This window comes from Schistocerca americana, chromosome 3 (genome assembly GCF_021461395.2).
Source record: "Schistocerca americana isolate TAMUIC-IGC-003095 chromosome 3, iqSchAmer2.1, whole genome shotgun sequence".
NCBI classification, from domain to species: Eukaryota; Metazoa; Arthropoda; class Insecta; order Orthoptera; family Acrididae; genus Schistocerca; species Schistocerca americana.
The window spans coordinates 39,272,040-39,297,634 of NC_060121.1; the positions used below are offsets into that span (position 1 = coordinate 39,272,040).

At 46.3% G+C, this 25,595-nt stretch overlaps 1 protein-coding gene across 3 annotated transcripts in view; it reads right to left on the bottom strand.

The window, feature by feature from the left end:
• Positions 1-25,595, bottom strand: part of LOC124606996 (RNA-binding protein 34) — a 92,574-nt gene that overhangs the window by 30,450 nt on the left and 36,529 nt on the right. For all 3 annotated transcript variants that reach the window (XM_047139143.1, XM_047139141.1, XM_047139142.1), the window contains exons 3-4: positions 1,002-1,510; positions 792-910 (exon numbers count right to left, since the gene is read on the bottom strand). In XM_047139143.1, coding sequence (XP_046995099.1) covers positions 792-910; positions 1,002-1,510 — 628 coding nt within the window. The remainder of the gene's footprint in view (positions 1-791; positions 911-1,001; positions 1,511-25,595) is intronic.

The following is a 25,595-nucleotide window of genomic DNA, read 5'->3' on the forward strand; positions in this document are numbered from 1 at the left end:
AGCTGTTTAATGACTACATACAAAAACCAGGAGTGAGGCACCCTACATGCGAGCACTTGCAACACTGCTCTCCACGGCATGAAACTATTAAAAGTTACAAATTATTTTGAACACACAATAGAAAAAAAATGGGCAAAGGCACTAAACAATATTTCAGCTCCAGTGCCAAAACCACATATCCTGTTTTCTCAGCGCTCAGTGGTTACCTAAGGCCTGACACAAAGAACAAGCGATGTCAGCGCAGCATTCCAACAGGCACTTACCTCAGTTATAACTTTAGTCATATGTGCTAGACCGTTCCTGGGATGAAGTCGAAAACAGTGGCAGTTCCAACCATACTGCTTTTCCTCTATAACGTGCAGGGTGGTAATGGGTTTATTTCTCATAACCAAAGGAATGATAGTTTCAAATAACCAACGAGAGGCAAGATATACATTACTACAGACTAAAGAAAATATCAATAGATTGCTGTTTATGTAGTCTAGCTCAGAAACCATAACAGCACACAGGTCATTCATAACTACTACAGCATAGTATACTTTAGAAAGTTTTTAACAATAATAAGTAGTCATAAGAGTGAGTTCTTTAGAACTTCATACAGCAGAGGTGGCAGCATGTTGCAAGTTTGCATAAAAGTAATCCCTCTTTAACAACAATAAGCAAACATGGAAAATTAAATAGAATATTTCATTGTTCACTTTGTACGTAAGTGACAATCTACAAATAAAATTCAATCCCACTAATACCAGAAAGTTTTCTGAATTGCAATGATTCAGAATTGAAATACATACCTCAAAGGTGACATATGCAAATCCTTTCCCAATACCAGTTTTCATGTCTCTTACAATTCTGATGTCCAGTATCCTACCACATTTCTCAAATATTCTCCAAATTTCTTCTTCTTCAGTTGCTTTAATTAGAAAAGATGCCAAAGTACAATACACTTCATATTATATGAGTAAAATAATATATATGGGGGAAAATAAAACCTTTCAACTTACAGAATGGAACATTTCCTAAGAAAACAGATCTCTTTTGATCATGCTTATTTGAGTTCAACGCTTCATCCACAAAGATGTGATGATCTTCAACAAGTGTTCCATTTGCAGCTAGTGCAGATAATGCATCTTCTTTAAGTTTAAAGCGAACAAATGCTGAAATAGTTGATCTTTCAGCATGAAATTTGTTCTTGATTACAGCAAATTTCTTTGAGATTTTTATGTCCTCCACAGCAGCACATCTTAACCTTATTGATTCAATTTCACCAAATTCTTTAAAGATTTTCTTTATCTTCTTTTTATTTAAAGTGTGTGGAAGGTTTTTCACAAAAATTGTTCTTTCTTCTTGCTCTGTGTCGCGGGTAGGTTTTCCATTATTCTGCTTTAATCGTATACGTTTCAGTGCATTAAAGGCATTATTGCTCACATTTCCGCTATCATTAAGGTCAGGTGTTAAACTAACATGATCTGTAGCATCTGCATCTGATATTTCTTCAGAACTATTTTCTGTTCTGTAAGACAAAAACAGAAAATGTAAATGAACCAAAGATTCTATGCACCAAAGTACTCTACAACGAAAACTATCCAAGTAGGGGAGGGAGTGGGAAAAAAAAAGGCTCTAAAGATGAGTTACTCTTAGAACCCCAAGCCAATAGGGGAACAATATATTGAATGGATTTATTGTATTTATTTTTTATTTTCTCGAACATTTAAAGAAGGAAAATTTCACCTCTTACAGCTATCATTTTTCTGAAGCTTGATACCAGTGCAATAAGGCCACAAAAACAAAACCTGAGGTCAGTTGGACAGTGTTTGGCAAGGAAACTGACTTTGTTATTCTGTTAAGTGACAATCCTAGTAACTACTTTCTGCAATTCACTTAAACTGCAAAAAATCTAAATGACAATGGATGGTAGAGATTTGAAGCCATCTCTTTAGAAATTAAGTTTCTTGTATTAACCATTGAAATTTGTTTTTCCAGTCTTACAAATAAATAAATAAAAATGTTTGCTTGTAACAACAAATCGAAAAGATGCAATCTGACGTTTTATCCATCATCATCAAATCTGTAAGTCAGTAGAATACTCTGAGGTAATTTGTACACATCATGAAGTAGTTTAAGTGCAGTATTGTGGTGGCATTGCTCCTGAAGTAGCAGTACTCAATAAACAGACTAACAGGCACACTGAAAGATGGTGATAAACAGCAACAGGAAAGTAGGTGCAGCAGACAGCGTAAACTCTCAGGGGCGAGTTCGTGCGGAGAGGCAACTCATGAATATTAACATCCCTGCCATTCAGTGGTGAGATGGCCTGCTAAGCCAACAAAAGAAAGCTATTATATACACTCATTAGCCAGGGTGTTGTTACCAGTGGCCTACTATCAATATAAACCCGCCCAGGAGATAGCAGCATCACCTGGTGAGGAGTGACTGCTAGATCACGCGCACTGCATGCAGTATTAAGGAGTGTGCTGTCTGTGTGGAAAATGGGGAAGGTGCATGATCTGAGTTTGACCTAGAGCAGATTGTGATGGCCTGGGGGCTTGGCACGAGCGTTTTGGAAACTTGTCAGGTGTTCGGGGAGTGTTGAGGTATCTTCAACACGTGGCAAAATCAAGGTAAAACCATGTCAGATGACATGGGGTTTGGCAGCCACTCCTCATTACAGATGTCAGATGTCTTTGGCAGGGCAGACTCGTAGAAAAGGACAGGTAATGAACTGTGATGGAACTAATATCAGACCTTAATGCTGGACACAGTACAAGTGTGTGTTAACACACAGTGCACCGAACACCCCTAACAATGACTCATGCATGTGCCAATGTTAAAACCACATCAGCAACTATGACTGAAATGGGCATGTGACCATAGTCTGATGAATCACAATACCTTCTTCATAATGCCAGTGGGAGGGTGCAAGTCTGTCCTCTTCCAGGGGAACAGCTCCTTGGCACATGTACTGTGGTAAAAAGACAAGCTGGTGGTAGATCCATTGTGCTCTGGAGAAAATTCCGAGGGCATTCATGGGTCCAGTGGAGCTCGTGCAAGACAATATGACAACCAAGGAGTATCATACACTTGATGCAGACCACGTACACCACTTCATGAATATGTTTCCTGATGACAGTGGCATTTCTCAACAAGATAACGCACCATGTCACTAGGCCAGTAATGTGATGGAGTGGTTCGCCGAACACAATGGCAAGTTCCAATTGATGTGCTGGTCACCCCCCCCCCCCTCCCCCAACTCACCAGATATGAACCCAATCAAACATGTCTGGGATGTCAAAACAATCATGTGTCAGGGCACTGAGGAGCTCCCACTCTGTAAATGGGGCGTTACAGGGTTCACTGTGGTGTGTACTGAATGAAATCACTTTCCCCTTCCAGCCTCCGTTTTGACAGTGCGAAAGGCTGGGGAGGGGAGGGGGGGGGGGGGGGGGGGGGTAATTCTCCAACACAGAGACTTCAGCAAAGTGTTCGGCAATAGCGTTTGCGTCAGTAGATAACATGCCATTTATGTTAACACTGGGAACACCTGTTGGGGTCTGGTACCCGAAAACAAGTTTGATCTTAGCCTAGACTTGGGAAGGTGACATATGGCACCTAATGTTCGAGACTTATCTCTCCAAACACTCCTGCTTCTGTCGTTTGTTAAAATGGCGAACGCAGACACGGAGCCATATAAAGGCTATGAGGGGCTCCAGGGAAGGACACCGCTTATGCCACTGTATAGCTCGCCGATGCTCCTTAATTTCTTCAGCAACTTCTGGCGACCACCAAGGGACAGCCTTTCGCCGCGGCGACCCAACAGAGCGAGAGATCGTGTTTTCTACCACAGAAACGATAGTTGCAATCACCTGCCCAACCATCACATCGATGTTACTGTGTGGGAAAGATTCAACAGTGACAGCAGAGATGAAAGTTTCCCAGTTCACTTTGTTTAAAGCCCATCTGGGCAGGTGTCCGTGGACCGGGGTAGTGACAAAAGATGGGGAAGTGGTCACTACCACACAGGTCGTCATGTGCTCTCCAGTGGATAGATGGGAGAAGGCAAGGACTGAAAACAGGGAGATCAATACGTGCCATGTGTCACACTGAAATGTGTGGGGGGCACCTGTATTTAAGAGGTAGAGGTGGAGTTGTGACCGTAAATTTTCGACCTCCCTACCTTGGCCAGTAAGCACAGTGTCACCCCACAAGGGGTTATGAGCGTTAAAATCTCCCAAAAGTAGGAAACGTTTAGTGAGCTGATCAATCAGTGCAACAAATACGTTCAGGGGTACCGCACCATCTGGAGGAAGATATACGTTGCAGACAGTTATTTCCGGTGTTGTCCACATCCTGATAGCCACAGCTTCAAGAGGGGTTTGAAGGGGTACATGCTCATTGCATACTGAGTTCAGGACACAGACGCAAACTGCACCTGACACCCAATTATAGTCACTACGGTTCCTGTAATACCCCTTATAGCCACAGAGGGGAGGGGTCCACATTGCTGGGAACCAGGTTTCCTGAAGGGCAATGCAGAAAGCGTGTGTAAAGCTGAACAGTTGCCGTAGCTCAGTCAGGCGGTGGATGATATGATTTTAAGGCTGGGAAGGCACGGAACATTCAATGAGGCAGTTTACACCTCAGGGTCACCTGCTGCCAGCGATTTATTTCCTGAGCAGTTTGTATCAAGGGGGCAGGTGTAGTCTTACGGCTCAGAGAGCCAACCGGAATTTGCGGAATGGATGGGGCTACAACTGTTCTTGTAACGGCGGCGTAAGAGATGGTCACAGGATGAAGATGCTCTAATTTCTTCTTAGCCTCAAGTATACGTCAGTTGGTCCAGGGTCTCGTATTCCATGATTTTCCTTCCGCGATGTAAAATCCAACATTCTGGCGAGCAAGGGGAACAATGCTCTCCACAGTTGACAAAGATGGGAGGTGGGGCACGTGGACTATTGGGATGTGGTGGGTGCCCACATCTCTACATGTGACACTGGAAATATAGCAGGAACACATATGGCCGAACATCCTGCACTTAAAGTGCCGCATAGGAGGAGGGATGTATGGCTTTACATTTACAGTAATAGACCATCACCTTGACCTTCTCAAGCAATGTGTCACACTCGAAGGCCAAGATGGAGGCACCGACGGCAACCTGATTATCCCTCGGACCCCGATGGACGCGCCGGACGAAATGAATGCCTCGTCACTCTAAGTTGGCATGCAGCTCGTAGTCAGATTGCAAAAGAAGGTTCTTGGGCAGAGGATGCTGTTTTTATCAAGACTGACCCTGACCGCATTTTGGACAAGCCCACCACCTCCCCAAACTTGTCCTCTAGATGGTCAACAGAAACTGTTGCTTCATTGAAATAAAGGAGTCCCCATCGGTATGTTTTGTTCTCTTTTCTTTTAGGGCGCAAGAAACAACTCGGGTCATACGCACCAAAGTCAAAACTATAGAACACAAACACAGAGATGAGGGGAACAACTATATGTCAGTCTCAAAGGACAGAATAGGAGACAGCTAAAAAAGGCACGTGGAAAAAGGGCTAACAGACACATCATACAAAAATGGAGGTCCAAAACTAAAAATTAAATGGCCTTCTCTATGGCAGATAAAAATTAAAACGCAGTTGACAGCCCACACGACATTCGCTAAAATGGCTGATAAATCAGATGGCAAACCCAAGCTGGAACGTAAAGTGGTAAAAAAGGGCATTCCAGCAGGAAGTGGTGGACAGTTAAAATTTGGGCGCAATGCGTACGAAGTGGTGGGGCAGCGCCACTGAGCAAATGATGATGGCCCAGCACGCAGCCGAATTAAGATAATCTCCTCCGGGGACGGGGGAGGGGGGGGGGGGCCTAGTAAGCTAAAACTTATCCCGTTGAAGGGAGGACCATTGGAAATGCCAAAGGGACACCACCACCTGACAGACGGCAATGCAGAGATCATTCGAGGGAACAGAGGTACTCGCAGGCAGAGATACACGACATTGGCTCCACCATGAGCGAGCAAGGGACAGTTTCCCTGTACCCACTGCACTAAGGGATGAGCAGTGTACAGCGCAGAGACTTTGGAGGGTGCTGAGTGAGTCTAAGCAGAGGACACAAAGGGGAAGGCAGTGTCGCCAGATGTACTCTATGGCCTGATACAAGGCGAAAAACTCAACTGTAAGTACAGAGAAGTGAGCCGGAAGCCGATATTGAAAGACACGGGTGCCAATGACAAAGGTACACCAGAACCCACAGTCAGTCCGAGGGCCATAAGTGTACACAAAGGTACTATCGCTAAGTTCCATGCCTATGGCATGAAACGGAAGGCGATAGACCGAGGCTGGAGAAGTGTCCTTAGGAAGTGAATGAAGGCCAAGGTTAACATGGGCCGCTTCACCAAGCCAAGACAATGAAGGGTTCACACCCACTGGGAAAGTTGCAGGTAGCAGAAGTTAAACCGCCATATCAAGTGGCGAAAGTGGACTCAAGGAGGTAGCAGAAGAGGAACGAGCCCCATACTGATGATCTAAGGAATCATCAAAGAAGGAGGCATAGGAGGGGTGGCCACGAATGGCAGACGAACACATGCATACCTGCTGAGGAGGAAGTCACAGAGGCAGGACAGTGGTATTTCAGCAGCTTCAGCACACAGACTCTCAACTGAGCTGGTCTAAAAGGTGCTGGTGGCCAAACCGATGCCATGATGATGGATAGTTTTGAGACTGCGTAAAAGGGACGGGCATGCAGATGCATGAACAAAGCACCCATAGTCTAGTTTCGAACGAACAAGGGATTGCTACAAATGGAGGAGGGTGGTTCGATCGGCACCTCAAGAAGTTCCATTGATGACACGTAGGATATCGACGGACTGCGTGCAGTTGGCTGTCAGGTAAGAGACATGGGAGGACAAAGAGAGTTTCCTATCTAGCATGAGCCCCAGGAATTTCGTAGTGTCAACGAACAAAAGGGCAATATGCCCAAGATGTAGAGATGGTGGGAGAAACCATTTGCACCTCCAGAAATTCATACATATAGTTTTGTCAGTGGAAAAGCAAAAGACATTGGCGATGCTCCAGGAGTGAAGTGCTGAAGATGCCGCTCAGTGAGACAGATCTGTGGAGAACTGCCAAAGATGGCAAAATCATCGACAAAAAGGGAGCAGGAGATGCCTGGTGGGCGACAGGCCATGATAGGGTTAGTGGTAATAGCAAAGAGGATGATGCTCACGACAGAACGCTGAGGCATACCATCTTCCTGAATAAAGGTGTCCAACTACCCTATTTACTTGAATCTAAGCCGCATTCGAATCTAAGCCGCACATGAAAAATGAGACTCGAAATCAAGGGAAAAAAAAATTTCCCGAATCTAAGCCGCACCTGAAATTTGAGACTTGAAATTCAAGGGGAGAGAAAAGTTTTAGGCCGCACCTCCAAATCTGAACAAAGTTGGTCCATTGTAATATGAGACACAATTTAGGTCGAATGAATGACGATACAGCTACAGTAGTTTGGTTCGAGTCGTAAGCTTAAAGCTTTACCAGGTAGCCATTGCTATGCGTCAGGCGCTCTGTCCGTATTTATACGGGTACCCCCTTCCTTTTTCACGTGCTTCGTCTGGTTTGAATTGATTGCTTATTTTTCTTTGATCTGATAAGTGTCGTTCTTTTTGTTATAGGTGTTTATGTCACTCTAAGCTGAAAATGCATTATTGCACTGTGTCATGCATTGTTTGTCACATTCTGATAATGAGTGTTTACGGCCTGTTGCCGCTTGTGGGATGCCTCGCTTTTGTGCGCGCTACCACCGCTTACAATTAAAAAAAAAAAAAGAGAGACAAATCGTCTCATTAGCGAAACAATGGCAAGAGACTGCTACTTGTTGTTACTTACACTGCTGCTTTCTTTGATAATGATCAACAAGAGCTAAATAATAGACTGTGTATGATAGAAGATGTTCTGAACGAGAGTTTAGCGAAAATTTTTCTCCGTTTGAAACTCTTTGCAGACGCCTCTTTAGTACATTACATTCTGCACAGAAATTAGGGTCATCTTAGATTTAAAAATCTAGTCAATTGCCGTGATTCATTTTTGACTATCACTATTAGGCATAAGAATAATACGGATATAAACATGACATGATATGTATATTCTTCTGCATTTGCTGTTGTCTCACTCTAGTTTCGTTGTTTATTAGGCAGACAGGATTTAAATGAGATAGCAGCAAACACGAAAGAATACTTGGCAAAATTTTTATATTCGTATTATTCTTATGGTGAAGAGAATACTGCATGTGATTCACAATACAAAAAGTTCCTATTAGCAACCATCTCTTCTCACAGGCAGGAAAAAATTCAGAACGTAGAGTTGACAAACATCCCAAACAGTCTTGCCAGTCGGATTTTCGTAGTACATTGAAATGCTCCTACATTCGAAGATGAACAATACTGAATTTGTATTTACTTCATTGGATAATGTATGAAAATGCACTGACACAGAGGTTTTGGCGCCAGTATTTATCATTGTGCCTGCAAAACATGCCTGTGTAGCGCTACATATATTCGACGGCAGAAGTTGGTTGTGGCGGCACCTACCAACATTTTTCAGAACTTCCGCTTACTTTGCAGTCGATTCTAAGCCGCAGGTGGTTTTTTGGATTACAAAAACCGGAAAAAAAAGTGTGGCTTAGATTCGAGTAAATACGGTAGGCAGAACCCACACGTACCTTGAAAATTCAGTCTTGTAGAAAAAAAAAAAAAAAAAAAAAAACAGGGTAGGCACCCACAGAAGCCCCACGTGTAAAGAGTACAGAGGATACCAGTTCTCCAGCAGGTGTTGTAGGCCTTCTCCAAATCGAAACACAGTCTGGGATTTCCACAGAAAACCATTCATGACATAAGTGGACAAAGTAATGAGATGGTCAACTGCAGAACACCACGCTCGGAATCCACACTGTGCATTCATGAGTAAATCGCGAGACTCGAGCCACCACACCAGCCGGGCATGAGTCATACGTTCCATCACCATGCAAATGCAGCTAGTAAGAGAGATGGGGCAGTAGCTGGAAAGAAGGTTTTTGTCCATACTGGGCTTAGGTATGGGTATGACTGTGGCTTCAAGCAAGCATCCAGATGCAGTTGTACGTGTTATGCAGAAAGTGCTTGTCCAAAAGAGAGAGGTGCTACAACTTCTGAACGTGGATAGCGTCTGGCCCTGGGGTGGAGGACCGGGATGAAATGAGAGCATGATCTATCTCCCTCATAGTGAAGGCAGCATTGTAGCACTCACGATTCGGAGAAGAGAAGGGAAGTGCCCGAGCCACCTCCACTCATTTCCTATGCATAAAGGCAGGAGGATAGTGGGAAGAGCTCGAAACTTCCGAAAAATGGCGGCCCAAGGTGTTGGAGATAGCAATAGGATACATGATAACATTGGCACCTAACGTCAGGCTGGAAATGGGGGAATGGATCTTGGTTCCAGAGAGCCATCACAGGTTGGCCCACACTACAGAGGAATGTATGGAAATGTGAAAATAACTAGTGACTGAAATCCAACTAGCTATTTTACTACCCCGAAGAACACGACGACACTTTGCACGCATCTGTTTGAAGTGAATGCAATTTTCCAGCATAGGGTGGCAGTTAAAAACGCGGGGAGCACGTCTCCACGCACGAATTGTGTTGCGGCATGCATCAGTCCATCAAAGGTCTGGGACACGACGTGGTAAAGAGGTAGTGCAAGGAATGGAATGTTCTGTAGCAGGAAGGATAATGCTGGTGAGATTGTCCACCCAGTCATCACAACTGAGGAAATGTTGCTCAGCGAAGGTCGCTACGGAGGAGTAAAGCTGCCAGTCAGCCTTAGTAAGCTGCCAGTCAGCCTTAGTAAGCTGCCATTTGGGCATGCATGTGAATGGGGTAGGAATCAGTAGACAGAGACCACATGGGAAATGGTCACTGGAGTAGGCATCAGAAAGAACGGACCACTCAAGGCAATCGGCAAGCTGGGCAGTGCAAAAGTATAGTTCCAAAAGAGAATAGGTGTGCGACGAGTCAGAAAGGAAAGTGGGTGCTCCAGTGTTAAAGCAGAAGAGGTTGAGTTGGTTAAGAAGGTAAGCCAAGAGGGAACCTCTCTGGCAGGTCCTAGGAGAACCCCAAAGGGGATGATGGGCATTAAAGCCACTGAGTAGCAAAAACAGGGGAGGTAACTGCCGAATAAGCTGAAGGAAGTCCACCCTGGTGACATCGAAGGACAGAGGTAAATAAATGGTGCAGAGGGAGAAAGTCAAGTGTGGAAGGTAAAGGCGAACGGCAACAGCTTGGAAGACGGTTAGTCAGGGAGATGGGTTGACTATGAAGGTCATCCATTGTGAACAGCATGACACCCCCATGAGATGAGATGCCGACCTCAGGGGAAAGGTTAAAACAAATCGGTAAGTAATGTTAAAGCCGAAAGCGGTCTTGAGGGTCCCAATTTCGTTTCCTGAAGCCAGAGTACAAGCAGATGCTGCAATACTAGAAGCAGCCGTAAATCCTCTTTGTGGAGTCACTATTAAAGGGCACAGAAGCAGGAGGATCCCGCTCCATGGGGACCACAGAACCATTGGTGTGCTTGTGCGGTCGGTCTGTGGAGTCTAACGCTGAAAAACGGTTGGTGGTGCACACCGGCCAAACTTAGGCCGGGTGGGCTAAGTGACCACATGGCAACACCGTCAAGCAGGATCGTCGAGTTGGTGAAGGAGAAGACCGTTTGTCTTTACCGGACATCTTCAAGCCCTTCTGGTAAGAGGAAGACTTGGATGTTGTTTGGCTGCAGCGACGGAGGAAGTCTCCTTGAGAGTACCACTACTGTCCTTTCCTGCCTGCCGGTTGTGGAGCGGGTAGCTTCGCCCCTTTAGGCGAGAGTTTGACGGTTTGTTGCACAGCGGGACGGCAATGCTACCTTGACACTGGGCGACTTCACAACCAAGAGCCAAGTTTAAGCTCACTTGTCTGTGTGGCCACGTCCTCCATGGAGCAGGGGGTAACAAGAAAAGAACTATAGTTGCCAGATGGGAGAACATAAGGTTTGCGACTAGCCAGTAATTTGCGAGCTACTGGGTAAGGCACTTTTTCCTTTACCGGAATCTCTTGTACAGCCCGCTCATCTAGATACAAGGGACAATCCCGGCAGGAAGTGGCATGGCTGCCAGTGCAGTTGACACAGCGGGGAGGAGGCGGACATTCGCCCTCGTGTGCATCCCTGCCAAGGTTACGCATTTGGCTGGGTGTCGACAAGATGTTCTAGGTGACTCAACTGATGACATTGGTAGCAGCATATCTGATTCGGAATTTTTTTCTCTTCTTTTTTAGGGCGCACAACTTCAACGGTCATTAGCACCCAGACTACGTTAGGAATGCACTGCGAGGCACAAGTTTAAAACAGCAACTAAAAGGGAAAACACGATAAAAGACAGACTGACAGGCATAGGATTAAAAAAAAAAAAAAAAAAAAACAGCATTATCAAATGTCATTAGAGAGGTTTGTCAAGTTGATAAAACAAAGAACGCGAGCAGCTGCTCGTGGGTCATCCGCTAAAATGGCATCTAGAGTACATGGCAGGCCAAGATCAAGACGCAGTGTGTTAAAATCTGGACAGGACGTTAAGATGTGGCGGACCGTCAGCAATTGCCCACATGGGCAGAACGGTGTCGTCGCAGCCGTCAGCAGATGGCGATGGCTGAACCGGCAGTGTCCAATTCGTAACCGGGCCAAAACGACCTCCTCCCGCCGAGAAGGGCGTGAGGACGACGGCCAAGCCGCAGGAAGAGGTTTCAAGGCCTGAAGCTTGTTGTCCTTAAGTGCAGCCCAATCGGCATGCCACAGCGATAAAATGCGCCGACAAAGGACCCTGCTACAATCTGATGAAGGGACACAACAAGAAGCTGTCCGAGGCTGGAGGACCGCAGCCTTGGCCGCGGCATCTGCAGCTTCGTTCCCATGGATACCGACATGGGCAGGAACCCACATAAAGCTAAACGGAGAACCGTCGTCCACCAGCTGCTGAAGAGAGCGTTGGATCCAGTGCACGAAAGGGTGAACTGGATACGGATCACTGAGGCTCTGGATGGCGCTCAGGGAATCGGAGCAAATGACATAAGCAGAATGTCGGTGGCGGCATATGTAAAGAACAGCCTGGTAGAGGGCAAAGAGCTCAGCTGTGAAGACCGAACAATGGCCATGGAGCCGGTACTTGAAACTTTGTGCCCCGACAATAAAAGAACACTCGACCCTGTCACTGGTCTTAGAGCCATCTGTATAAATGAAGGTCATATTAATGAACTTCGAACGAAGTTCGACAAAATGGGAGTGGTATACCGAACCGGGGGTAACCTCCTTTGGGAGCGAGCTGAGGTCAAGGTGAACGCGAACCTGAGCCTGGAGCCAAGGCGGCATGTGGCTCTCTCCCACTCCAAAGGTTGCAGGGAGTGAAAAATCAAGGTGTTGAAGGAGGTGACGAAAGCGAACTCCAGGGGGTAGCAGGGCAGAGACATACAACCCGTATTGACGGTCGAGAGAGTCGTCAAAACAGGAACGATAAGACGGGTGGTCGGGCATTGACAATAGCCGACAGGCATACCGACAAAGCAGTATATCGCACTGGTAGGTGAGTGGCAATTCACCAGCTTCAGCATGAAGACTCTCGACGGGACTAGTATAAAACGCTCCGATCGCAAGACGTAAACCCCGATGTTGTATGGAGTTGAGGCGGCGTAAGATAGATGGCCGTGCAGAGGAGTATACGAAGCTCCCATAATCCAGCTTGGAGCGGACGATCGACCGATATAGGCGAAGTAGGACAGTTCGATCCGCTCCCCACGACATACCACTGAGAACACAGAGGACATTTAGAGAACGGGTACAACGGGCAGCCAAATATGACAAATGTGGAGACCAGCGAAGTTTCCTGTCAAATGTAGGACCTAAAAATTTTGTTGTCTCCACGAATGGGAGAGCAACGGGACCGAGTCGTATGGGCGGTGGGAGAAACTCTTTGTAGCGCCAGAAGTTAATACAGACCATCTTCTCGGCAGAAAAACGGAAGCCATTGGCGACACTCCAGGAGTAAAGACGGTCAAGACAACGCTGAAGACAGCGCTCCAGGGAACATGTACGCTGCGCGCTGCAATAGATGGTAAAATCGTCCACGAAAAGGGAGCCTGATACTTCAGCTGGGACGCAATCCATTATTGGATCGATCGCTATGGCGAAGAGAGCGACGCTCAAAACTGAGCCCTGTGGCACCCCATTCTCCTGGCGAAAGGTGTCCGATAGGACAGAACCCACACGTACCCTGAACTGTCGATCCATTAAAAAGGAACGAATAAAAAGAGGGAGGCGACCGCGAAGGCCCCATGTATGCATGGTGCAGAGAATGCCCGCCCTCCAACAGGTGTCGTAAGCCTTCTCCAAATCAAAGAACACAGCCGCGGTCGGGCGCTTCCGCAAGAAGTTATTCATAATGAAGGTCGACAAGGTAACCAGATGGTCAACAGCATTGGTAAGTAGGCGTCGAGATTCGAGCAGCCAAACCAAACGAGAGTTAACCATTCGCTCCATCACCTTACAGACACAGCTGGTAAGCGAGATGGGTCGATAACTGGAAGGCAAGTGCTTGTCCTTCCCCGGCTTAGGAATCGGTACAACAATAGACTCGCGCCAGGATGCGGGAACATGTCCCTCAATCCAGATGCGATTATAAGTACGAAGAAGGAAACCTTTACCCGCAGGAGAAAGGTTCTTCAGCATCTGAATATGAATAGAATCAGGCCCTGGAGCGGAGGACCGTGACCGGGCAAGTGCGTTTTCAAGTTCCCGCATGGTGAATGGGGCATTATAACTTTCACGATTCAAGGAGCGGAAGTTAGGTGGCCTAGCCTCCTCTGCCTGTTTTCGGGGGAGGAAGGCAGGGTGGTAATGAGCGGAGCTCGAAACCTCTGCGAAAAAGCGGCCGAAGGCATTGGAGACATCCTCAGGGGTCACAAGGACACCATTCGCGACCGTCAAGCTAGAAACTGGTGAGTGGACCTTAGTGCCAGATAGCCGGCGCAGGCTACCCCAGACAACAGAAGAAGGAGTAAAACTGTTGAAGGTGCTTGTGAAAGCAGCCCAGCTGGCTTTCTTGCTTTCTTTAATAATACGACGACACTGTGCACGTAATCGTTTATAATTGATACAATTCGCCACTGTAGGGTGGCGTTTAAAGGTGCGTAAAGCACGTCGACGAGCACGTAAAGCGTCTCTACATGCCGCGGTCCACCAGGGGACCGGTACGTGACGTGGAGAAGAAGTAGGGTGAGGGATGGAATATTCAGCAGCAGTGAGAATGGCATCGGTGAGGTGTGCGACCTGACTATCGCAGCTTGTGAAGGTTTGATCCTGAAAGGTCGCCCTGGAAGAGAAGAGCCCCCAGTCTGCTTTGGAGATGTTCCAACTAGATGAGCACGGAGAGGGGGTATGCTGCAGGAGATGGATAACACACAGGAAGTGGTCGCTCGAATATGTATCAGAAAGTGCATACCACTCAAACCGGCGTGCAAGTTGGGTAGTACATATAGAGAGGTCTAAATGGGAATAGGTGTGAAATGTGTCCGAAAGAAAAGTAGGGGCGCCAGTATTGAGGCAGACAAGATTGAGCTGGTTGAAAAGGTCTGCTAACAGGGAGCCCCTCGGGCGGGATGCTGGAGAGCCCCAAAGGGGATGGTGGGCATTGAAGTCTCCAGTTAACAAAAATGGTGCAGGTAGCTGAGCAATAATTTGCATCATGTCTGCCCTGGTAACGGCAGACGACGATGGAGTGTAAACGGTATAAATGGAAAATGTAAAAGTGGGGAGAGTAATTCGGATGGCAACTGCCTGCAGGCCGGTGTGCAATGTGATGGGATCGTAGTAAATATCATCCCGGACAAGCAACATAACCCCTCCATGAGCCGGAATACCTACCACAGGGGGTAGGTCAAAACGCACAGAGGTGTAGTGTGCCAAGGCAATTTGATCTCATGGGCGTAGCTTCGTTTCCTGGAGGGCTACGACGAGCGGACGGTGCAAGCGGAGCAGCAACTTCAAGTCCTCTCGGTTGGAGTGAATGCTGCGAATATTCCAGTGAATAAGTGCCATCGTAAGAAGAAAAGGAAGATGAAAGAAGGGGTCACCTCGAAGGCCGCTGAAGACCCGGCTTCGAGCGAGCACTGTCGCCGCTATCAGTAGGCTGACAGTCATCGTCCATTGGTTCTATAGGTTCATCGGCCATCTTGGTAAGATGGCCGGGAGGGGGAGCTTCCTCCACCGGTGAACGGCCAGATGGTAGGCTACCACCGGTGCGGCCAGGCGAAACGGATGACGGCCTGGGGCGGCAACCGCTGGGTGGAGCAGGAGAAGAAATGCGCCGTGGCAGAGAAGGAGAACTGTGCTTCCTATGAGCCTTCTTCGAAGGTAGTTTGGTGGAAGTACTGGTCAATGGCTGGGAGTTCGAGGTACGTAGGAAGTCTGCACGGGACGGTTCCTTCTTGAAGGCCCGTGCATCTGGCTTCTGGGTCTTCGTCATGGCAGAAGCAGATGAAGGGGCTTGTGTCTGGGGTGGCGGGAGGAAAAGGAGACGTCGAGCGCGCGATCTTAGCACTGGCCAAACTGGCGACCGTGGTGCTGAAGGTCAGATCGCATGTCTGGGTTGCCACCTCCCTGGTAGTCCGAGGAGAGGCGAGAACAGTACTGTATTTCCCCGATGGGAGCAGCGTGGGCTTCCTACTAGCAAATAGCTTGCGAGCAGCTGAGGTGGACACTTTCTCTTTGACCCGAATTTCTTGGATACAGCATTCTTCCTTGTAGATAGGACAGTCGCGGGAGGACGCTGCATGGTCACCCTGACAGTTCACACAACGAGGAGACGGAGGTGGACAGTCACCCTCATGGGCATCCCTGCCACAAGTGACACATTTAGCCGCATTGGAGCAAGACTGGCGAGTGTGATTAAAACGCTGACACTGGTAGCAGCGCGTAGGTGATGGGACATAGGGGCGAACAGAAATAACCTCGTAGCCCGCTTTGATGTGCGATGGCAGCTTAACACTATCAAAGGTGAAGAAAAGTGTCCGGGTCGGTACAAGGTCATTGTTGGCCTTTTTCAAGACCCTATGGACAGCCGTCACGCCCTGCTTAGCGAGGAAAGACTGAATCTCCTCGTCAGTCAATCCCTCGAGTGATCTAGCATAAACCACACCACGAGACAAATTCAAAGTTCGGTGAGCCTCCACACGGACAGGGAACGTGTACAGGAGTGTGGCTCGAAGCATTTTTTGTGCCCGAAAGGCGCTCTCAGTATCTAGTAACAAGGTAACATTACGCAACCTGGTACAAGACTTAACAGTTCCGGCTATGGCATCTATGCCCTTCTGGTCAAAAATGGTTCAAATGGCTCTGAGCACTATGGGACTTAACATCTATGGTCATCAGTCCCCTAGAACTTAGAACTACTTAAACCTAACTAACCTAAGGACAGCACACAACACCCAGCCATCACGAGGCAGAGAAAATCCCTGACCCCGCCGGGAATCGAACCCGGGAACCCGGGCGTGGGAAGCGAGAACGCTACCACACGACCACGAGATGCGGGCCCTTCTGGTCGAGTTTCCATTTGTGGGCAGAAGTCAAGAGAGAAGAAGAGAAATCCATTGCGGAGGAATCCCCCACGATTGCCAGCGTCTCCGATGGCGCGCTCCTTCCTTGTGGGGACCCTCTCAGAGGGCACTCCCGCCTTAGGTGAATGTTGACATGAGGTGTCACACCTCCCGAGAAACAGACGGAGGGACCAATCGGCATGGTCAGAAGGTATCAGCTCAGGCAATCACCCCTCCCTGGGCCTGGCCTTTACCAGGGGGTACGTGCGTGCCTTACTTGTCTACCCAGGGCGGGGAATTACACGTTACCCCGTCACCGGCTACGCGTGCGAACGCGTGGGTCGGCCTTCAGGCACGCACAGGGAGGAAGTAAGAAGAGGAAAAAGAAGAGAGAGAGGACAGACTGTCTCAAACGCTGAGGCGGAGACCAGAGAAGGCAAGGAGAGGAAGGCAAGGAGAGGAAGGCAAGGAGAGGAAGGCAAGGAGAGGAAGGCAAGGAGAGGAAGGCAAGGAGAGGAAGGCAAGGAGAGGAAGGCAAGGAGAGGAAGGCAAGGAGAGGAAGGCAAGGAGAGGAAGGCAAGGAGAGGAAGGCAAGGAGAGGAAGGCAAGGAGAGGAAGGCAAGGAGAGGAAGGCAAGGAGAGGAAGGCAAGGAGAGGAAGGCAAGGAGAGGAAGGCAAGGAGAGGAAGGCAAGGAGAGGAAGGCAAGGAGAGGAAGGCAAGGAGAGGAAGGCAAGGAGAGGAAGGCAAGGAGAGGAAGGCAAGGAGAGGAAGGCAAGGAGAGGAAGGCAAGGAGAGGAAGGCAAGGAGAGGAAGGCAAGGAGAGGAAGGCAAGGAGAGGAAGGCAAGGAGAGGAAGGCAAGGAGAGGAAGGCAAGGAGAGGAAGGCAAGGAGAGGAAGGCAAGGGAAAGAGTAAGGAAGACAGTGAGATGGAGAAGAACAAAGAAAGGAACCAACCAAAGGAAGGAAGAAACGAGAAGAAGTGAAAAACCAAAATGACCACAAATATAGGTCGTGGAACCGTCTGTCTCCGGAAGCAGGCGCTAACTACCCCCTTGAGGGGTGAGGGACTCCTTTTAGTCGCCTCTTACGACAGGCAGGAATACCTCGGGCCTATTCTAACCCCTGGACCCGCAGGGGGGATGATTTGGAATGTACGGCCGGACTGTGAAGACTTCATAACCGGCTTTAATCTTGAACGGAAGCACCACACTATCAAAGGCGAGGAAAAGAGTACAGTCGGGCACCAAGCAGGAATAGACGTTTTTCATTAAACGATGGATGGCAATGACACCCTGATGAGAGAGATAAGAGTGTATGTCAGCCTGAGTTAGACCGTCAAGCAGCCTGGTGTAAATTACACCACGGGAAGAATTCAAAGTTCTATGTGCCTCAACACGGACAGGGTAGCCATCGAGAAGCGAGTCAGCAAGTAGTAGTAGTGCTTGAGAATCACAAGCCACCTCCAAAAGTGCCACTCCATAAATGAGAGCAGGATTTCAAAGGGCCAGCAATGGCATCAACACCTTTCTGAATAATAAACGAATTGACCATGGCCGCGAAGGACTGACCGTCTTCAGTACATGATACCACAAAGAACCGCGGTGCAGCAGGAAGGGTCTTCTTCGAATCAGTAGCTTCCTGTTGTTTATGTTTCGTCAATTTCGATGGAGAGGATGAGAGACTCATCCTTAGGAAATTCTCCACGATTGCCAGCATCTCCAATGGCGCGCTCCTTCAAATTGTGTGCCGCCTTCACACAGTGGCACACCTGCCTTTGATGATTGTTCACACCTCAGGTCACACCTACTGAACACCTGACAGAGGGACTAATCGGCAATTTGGGAAGGTTACAACTCCCTGGGCCCGGCCTGTACCGGGAATATGTGCGAACCCTACCTGTCAACCCGGGGCTGGGAATTGCGTGTTACACAGTCACCTTTTACGTGTCAAGACACGTTGGCCAGCCTTCTGGAGCGCACAGGGAGGAATAAGAAAAAAAAGAGGATCCTCACACGCCGAAGTGGAAGAACGAGAGGAGAAGGGAAACAAATGAAGGAAAAGGGAGCCAAAAAGAAAGTCGAGACTGTTCGCAGGTCAGTGAGACTGCAGAACATTCCCAATAATACCCTAGAAATGTTCCCCAAGGGAGGGGAAGGGGATAGCAAGAGGATAGACAGACAGCACGGAAGCGAAAAAGTGCTGCAAATGCTGGGGCCCCATGGTAGCCAAGCATAAACATGTCAGAGTGGTGAGCCCCCTGGGGAGGTCCCCCTCTGTTCTCGTACATAACAAGGTACCGGGGGCGAATAACATTTGCTGCCACCCTTAGCCTGGTATTCCTCCCACGGTCTGGCCAGTGACGGGAATGATTTAGGGTCGTGCTTCCTTGCATTGTACTGAGACTTAGAACACTTACAGACTGCTGGTGTTTGATCACCAGCAAGTGATGACACGGTATGCTTCATCGCATGTCATCCGCCCTGATGCCACCCACTCCGAACAGGGGTCCTCCCCCACAGGCACCATCCAGCTGCAGCAAAGGCCACCTGGCAGGATGGCCACTGACAGGAGTCCCGATGCCCCAGGATGACAGGCATCTACTCCTTGGCATACGCGGGGAGTTAACAGTGCAGGCATCAGCACAGCGATCCCTGTGTTGTCAGGGGGCTCCACGGTCACCGTTGACGCAGAAAGAGACACTGCACAGTGCTCGGTGGAAAATGCACACGGAGGTGTCCTCGGCAAAGAGATGGAGAATGAGCGGGACTGCAATGCGCCGATGAGAAAGTGGGCTACAGGTCTCAAGGCACGTGGGCACGTTGCACCTTGTAAGGCACCCTTCCCCAATTGGCTCACTCTTAAGAAAAATTCTGAAGAATGGAGGTCAAACCCTACATGGGACCATCGCATAAAGGCCGAAACATGTGAGACTCCTTTTAGTCGCCTCTTATGAGAGACAGGATTACCTTGGGCCTATTCTTATCAACTGACCCGCACAGAGGGGGGATTTCAAAGAGACTTTGAGGTACAATGTATTGAGTGGTAGAAGGTTAAAGAGCATCTAAAAACAGTGGAGACTGATATATCACATTTGTGATGTGCATAAATTAGTGAAATTTTTCGACTACGTAATTAGAATTACTAGACTTCCTGAATATGTTAGCATGATTTTTTTAAACTTACAACTAAGTCTTTATGTTCTCACAGAATAGAGTGATTAATTTTCGAAGTGCATTGGAAGTACGGTAAAACAATGTGTTTGGACTTTTCATATTGTGTAAAAAAGTTTAGTTGTTATATCATTCTTAACATTGGCACAATGACAGGTGCACTTGCACTTTGTGGTGTCACTGTAACTACAATGATATGTCTAAGTTATTAACTTAACTCGCGGGCAGGGCTCGAAGAGATCAGCCACGCTTAATGGCTGGGAAGTGTTGATGTTTCTCATGCGTGGCTGAATAAGCTGCTTAACCCTTTTTGCTGCTACACCTACATTTATGTTTACATCCAAACACTGCAAACCACCATGAAGTGCATTGCAGAGGGTATGTCCCAATGTACCGGTTATTAGGGTTTCTTCCTGTTCCATTCACGTTTGGAGCATGGGAAGATTGATTGATTGAACACCCCTGTGTGTGCAGTAATTATTCTAATCTTCTCTTCACAATCTGTATGTGAGTGATACGTACTGAGGGGGTGTGGTGGGGGTGGGGGGGGGGGGGGGGGGGGGGGGTTGTCTATCCCTAGAGTAATCATTTAAAGGCGGTTCTCAAAACTCTGTTAATACACTTTCTCGGGATAGTTTACGTCTGTTTTCAAGACTCTGGCAGTTCAGTTCCTTGAGTATCTCTTCGACACTCTCCCGCAGATTAAACATACCTGTGTCCATTTGGGCTGCCCTTTTCTGGGTATACATTCAATTCCTATTTGGTACAGGTCCCATACACTTGAGCAATATTCTAGAATCAGTGATTTGTAAGCAATCTCTCTTGTAGAAACACTGCACATCACCAGTATTCTATCACTAAACCGAAGACTAGCACCTGCTCCACCCACAACCGAACCTATGGGATTATTCTATTTCATATCCCTGCAAAGTGTTAATGCCAGGTATTTGTACGAGTTAGCTGACTCGTGGATATTACAGTCAATGGATACCATGTTTTTTCATTTTGTGAAGTGCAAAATATTACATTTCTGAACATTAACAGCATCAACCTCAAAAAGTCTGAGGTTGTTATTAATATTGTCTGCAAGGTCATTAATATACAACACGAACAGCAAGGGTCCCAACACTTCCCTCGGGCACATCTGAAGTTACTTCTATATCCGACGAGAACTTTCCATCCGAGATAACCTGCTGTGTCCTCCCTAACAAAAGGTCCTCAATCCAGACAAAATGTCACTCGATACCCCACACGATCGTATTTTTGACAATAAGCAGGGGCGCTACCGAGTCGAATGCTTTTCGGAAATCGAGAAACACTGCATCTACCCGGTTGCCTCGGTATAAAGCTTTCAGTATGTCACGTGAGAAAAATGCGAGTTGGGTTTCACACGATGAATGTTGGTTGGCAATGAGGTCTTCTCGAGAGTTCATACAATTTAAGATTCTACAACAAACTGATGTCAAGGATGCTAGATGGTAGTTTTGCGGATCACTACTTCTACCCTTCTTGTAGACAGGCGTGCCCTTTTCACACAACTGGGCACGGTTTTTTTTGTTCGAGGGATCTACAAGAGGGGCCAACTCGGCCGCAAATTCAGTACAGAATCTGACAGGAATCCCGCTAGGGCCTGGAGCTTTGTTCAATTTTAACAGTTTCAGCTGTTTCTCAACACCACTGACAGTAATACTAATTTCATTCACCTTTACAGTGGTATGGGGATTAAATTGGGGGAATTCTCCTGAATTTTCCTTTGTAAAGGAACATTTGAAAACAGAGTTATGCATCTCAGTTTTTTTTTTTTTTTTTTTTTTTTGAAACGTCATTTGACAATATTCTGTTACTGTAGTAACTGTAGGCATGACGTATTGTTCTCTTGACAGCCAAACACATTTCATTCAGCATCCCTCTATCTATAGGCCTATGCTTTGTTTTACACCTATTATGCAGTAGTATCAGTTTCTTTAAAAGTTACTTTACAGTGATGGAATACCATGGAGGTTCCCTCCCATTGTGAACTGTTCTACTGGGTATGTGTCTATCCAGCAAGAGGTCAACTACACTAGACTCTTGCTAATCCGGCCCTCAGTAGTCCAGCCTCTCAGTAATTCGGCACACATCCAAAAACACGTGCACAATGAATTATTGTGTGTAAGCTTAGTTAAACAATGCTTTATATAGTGTATTTGAAATTTTAGCTTTCTTTACAGTTCGGAATCATGTCTTCTAAAAGGAAACACGTTACACTAGACCTCAAGCAAAACTCTAAATTTGAGGTAAGTTAAATCGAGGTTCTTCGCAGAAATCCATTGCCGCTGAGTTCAACGTTGGACGAGCAACTATTTATGACATCAAAAAGAAAGATGATGTTATTCGACAGTACTTAACACAAATCGATAGCGAGTTGGGAAAACAGAAGGTTTTGTGAAAGAGTGAGAATGAAGAACTGGTCGTAGATGTTTATAGATGGTTCATACAACAACACAGTAAAGGAATTAGAATCCGTAGCTCAATTATGAAAGAAAAAGCAGCTGCATTTAACAAACAACTTGGCAGCAGTAACTTGTTTGTAGCAAGCGAAAGTTGGATATCAAACTGGAAAAAACAACACGGCATTCAGCAGCTGCTAGGAAAAGTCGCTCAGCTAACGATAAGGATGCTGATGAGTTTGTAAGCAAGATACGGCAGATAATAGAGGAAGACTATTTAACTCTTGATGCCTTGTATAATGCTGATGAAACAGGACTCACTTACAAGATGCTTCCTTCAAAAACATTAACTGCCAAGAATGAGAAGGAAGTGCTTGGTTAAAAGCAACAGAAACAGGGTTTAACATTAATCACGTGGGAGTCAAACCACTGTTTACGGAGATGGGATTTAAAATCCCAACATCCACGTTGTTTTCAGCACAATGACAAATATTCTACCACTGCACTATTGCTCTCAGAAGAAAGCGTGGATGGACAGAAATATTCTGTCCGTGGTCCCACAAAACGTTCGTACCAGCAGTGAGAAAAAGAGCTAAAGAAAAAAAAGCTTCCACTGGAAGCTATCCTTATACTTGACAATGCTCCCAGTCATCCTTCAGATGTTTCTCTAAAGTCCGATGGCATACAAGCACTCTTTCTCCCAGCCAATGTGACAGCCCTAATTCAGCCCATGCAGCAGCGAATTTTGGAATCAATTTAACATCACTATCGACATTCACTTCTCGTCTCCTTGCTGAACAAAAGCGAAAACGACTATCAGGACTATGCTGAAGGCGTGCAAAGCAATTAACATACATGAGGTCTTCCAAGCAGCCAATGCACGGGATAAAGTGGGGAGCGCTACCGTAATGAAGAGCTGGAGAAAATTGTGGCCATCCACTGATGTCGAGTTGGATTCAGTAGTGAGTGACAGCGACGAGCCAGTCAATTCAGAATTATTAATTACTTTGTACACTGTAATGATAATGAAGATATTACTACGTGTCTGAATGAGGAAAACTGTGATGTGGATCAAACTTTAACAGGTGAAGAAATAATCAAAGGCAAACAAGAAATCAGTAATGGACATGATTAAGAAGAGGACACAGGAGGAGAGAGCACGACGATTTCTCTCACTGCCGGTGCTGAAGCTGCCGAGGTCTTCCCGGAGTACATTATGCGACAACCAGAAATGTGCAGTACCGACGTAATGCTCGTAAAGCGGTTGCGTGATAAAGCACGCCACCGTCGCGTATCGTCATTGCGACAGTTAATAATTAGGGACACATTTCATAGTGAGTGATAAGACTGTATAATTACGTACTGTACACACTCTAGGACTACGTTTTCTTTGAAAATTGATGTATTTTTTGATTTATTAAAATATATCCCCTATGTTTTAAAATTTTATCCTTCGGTTTAATAAAGTACAGTGCACTATATTCCCTATGTTATCAAAATAAATAAAAAGCAAAATAATGAATAAAATAAATTTCAGACACTCAATAATCCGGCACTTCCACTAATGTGGCACCCATGTGCGCCAGGAATGGCTGGATTAGTGAGAGCCTAGTGTATTCTTTTTAAACTTCTGCCATAGTTCCTCTATATGCTCCTGACCTGTGCCGAAAGTTTCAAGTTCTTCATTGAGATATGACACTGCTGATTTTTATCTACTCTGAGTACTAACACATGTATCTTTCTGCCTGTTTTAGTAATGCTTTGTACATTGGTAATCATTGATGCCACAACCACGTCATGGTCACTGATACAAGTTTTGATGTGGACATTGTCAAAGGGGTCAGGTCTATTTGTCACAATTTGTCATCTATTTGTCAATATATACAGATGATCTCTTTGCATTCCCTACAGAGACAGCTTTTGTTGTGGCTGTACTGCTCACCAAATGCTGGTGCCTGTGTTGAAAAATGGTGTTCTGGCCAATACGAAATCCTCATCCGATTTTTTGAGAATTGTTACGTGAAAACATTCGATTTTTGTGTATCTTACAGTCTGACATCTGGACTTGATAAAGAACTGAATTTCTTTTCATTGTCAATCATAGTTATTCTGCATCAAATGAGGTAAAAATATTGCACGAAATTTTTAAGAATTCGCAGAGGTAAAGGTGCACAATGTGATCTTTGCACATGGTTGATTTTAGCTTATACATTGCTATGAATGAAATGTAGAAAAGGTATCAAAATTTTACTTGAAACTGAAAGCGAAAGGTTACCTCATTTCGTTCTCGAGGTATTGGGTTTTATATCAAAAGGACAGTAGTGTACGACACACCCATTCGCATCCTTGCACATCGTGAATCGTGTGGTCATAAAAATCTTCATATCTCAAATGGTTCAAGATATCAAAACACGGTTTCCTGAATATACAATGAGGCAGATATGTTGTATGATAAATATGTGAAGCTATTTTATTCACTGAATTATGGAAGTAACTTGTCCATAGCAGTGAGAGGTCAGCAGCTCAGGATGCATTCAAACGTCCCTAAAAAATAGGAAAATCCAAGCAGCACGACATGTATACATGCCCACAGCAGTGATAGGGTTAAACAAGAGGCAGACACACTACAATGAAAATAATCTATTTGCCAGGAATTTAAAATTTTCATGACAATCAGTCATTTGAACTTTGAAAGTTTCTGCAGAGGGACTTGAACTATTATTTCACTCATGAGAAGTCACAGCATCATACTTACATTTTTTTCGTGAACAGCAGCAACAAAACTTAATAAACTTATTGCAGTTTGTGGGATTTGATTAAATTTAGTAAGTATTGCTTGGTTGGTGTGCAAATCTCATTTCACCATGAGTGAAACACTAACTTCCACTGCCCCCCCCCCCTTTTTTTTGGGTGGGGGGGATTACAGCTGAGTGTGTTCAAACTCTCAGACTACATTCATTCAAACTGCTGATCTCATAAATTGAATGGATATGAAGGGGATGAGGTGGGGTGGGGTAGCAAGCTTTAACACTCTTGAACTTAACTGGCTGGTTGGTTGGAATTAAAGTGACCAAACTGCAAGGTCATCAGTGCCTTCATCCTATATGTGTCGAAGTAGGAATAAACCTCAAAGGAAGGAAACAAAAGCTAAATCCAAGGAAGCCGAATTGTGAACAAGATGAAATAATACAGAGATAAAAACAAGAAGTAGGAGAGTAGTGGGAGGGAGTAAGACAGGTGAGCTGCTCTGTCTAGAATGCAGTTTGAGGCCCCAGTGGCAGCTTATGTAGTGGGAGATGCACCTTCTTCATCCAACCAGCATTACCTTGTCCTATGTTACACCAACAAAATTAGTAACAC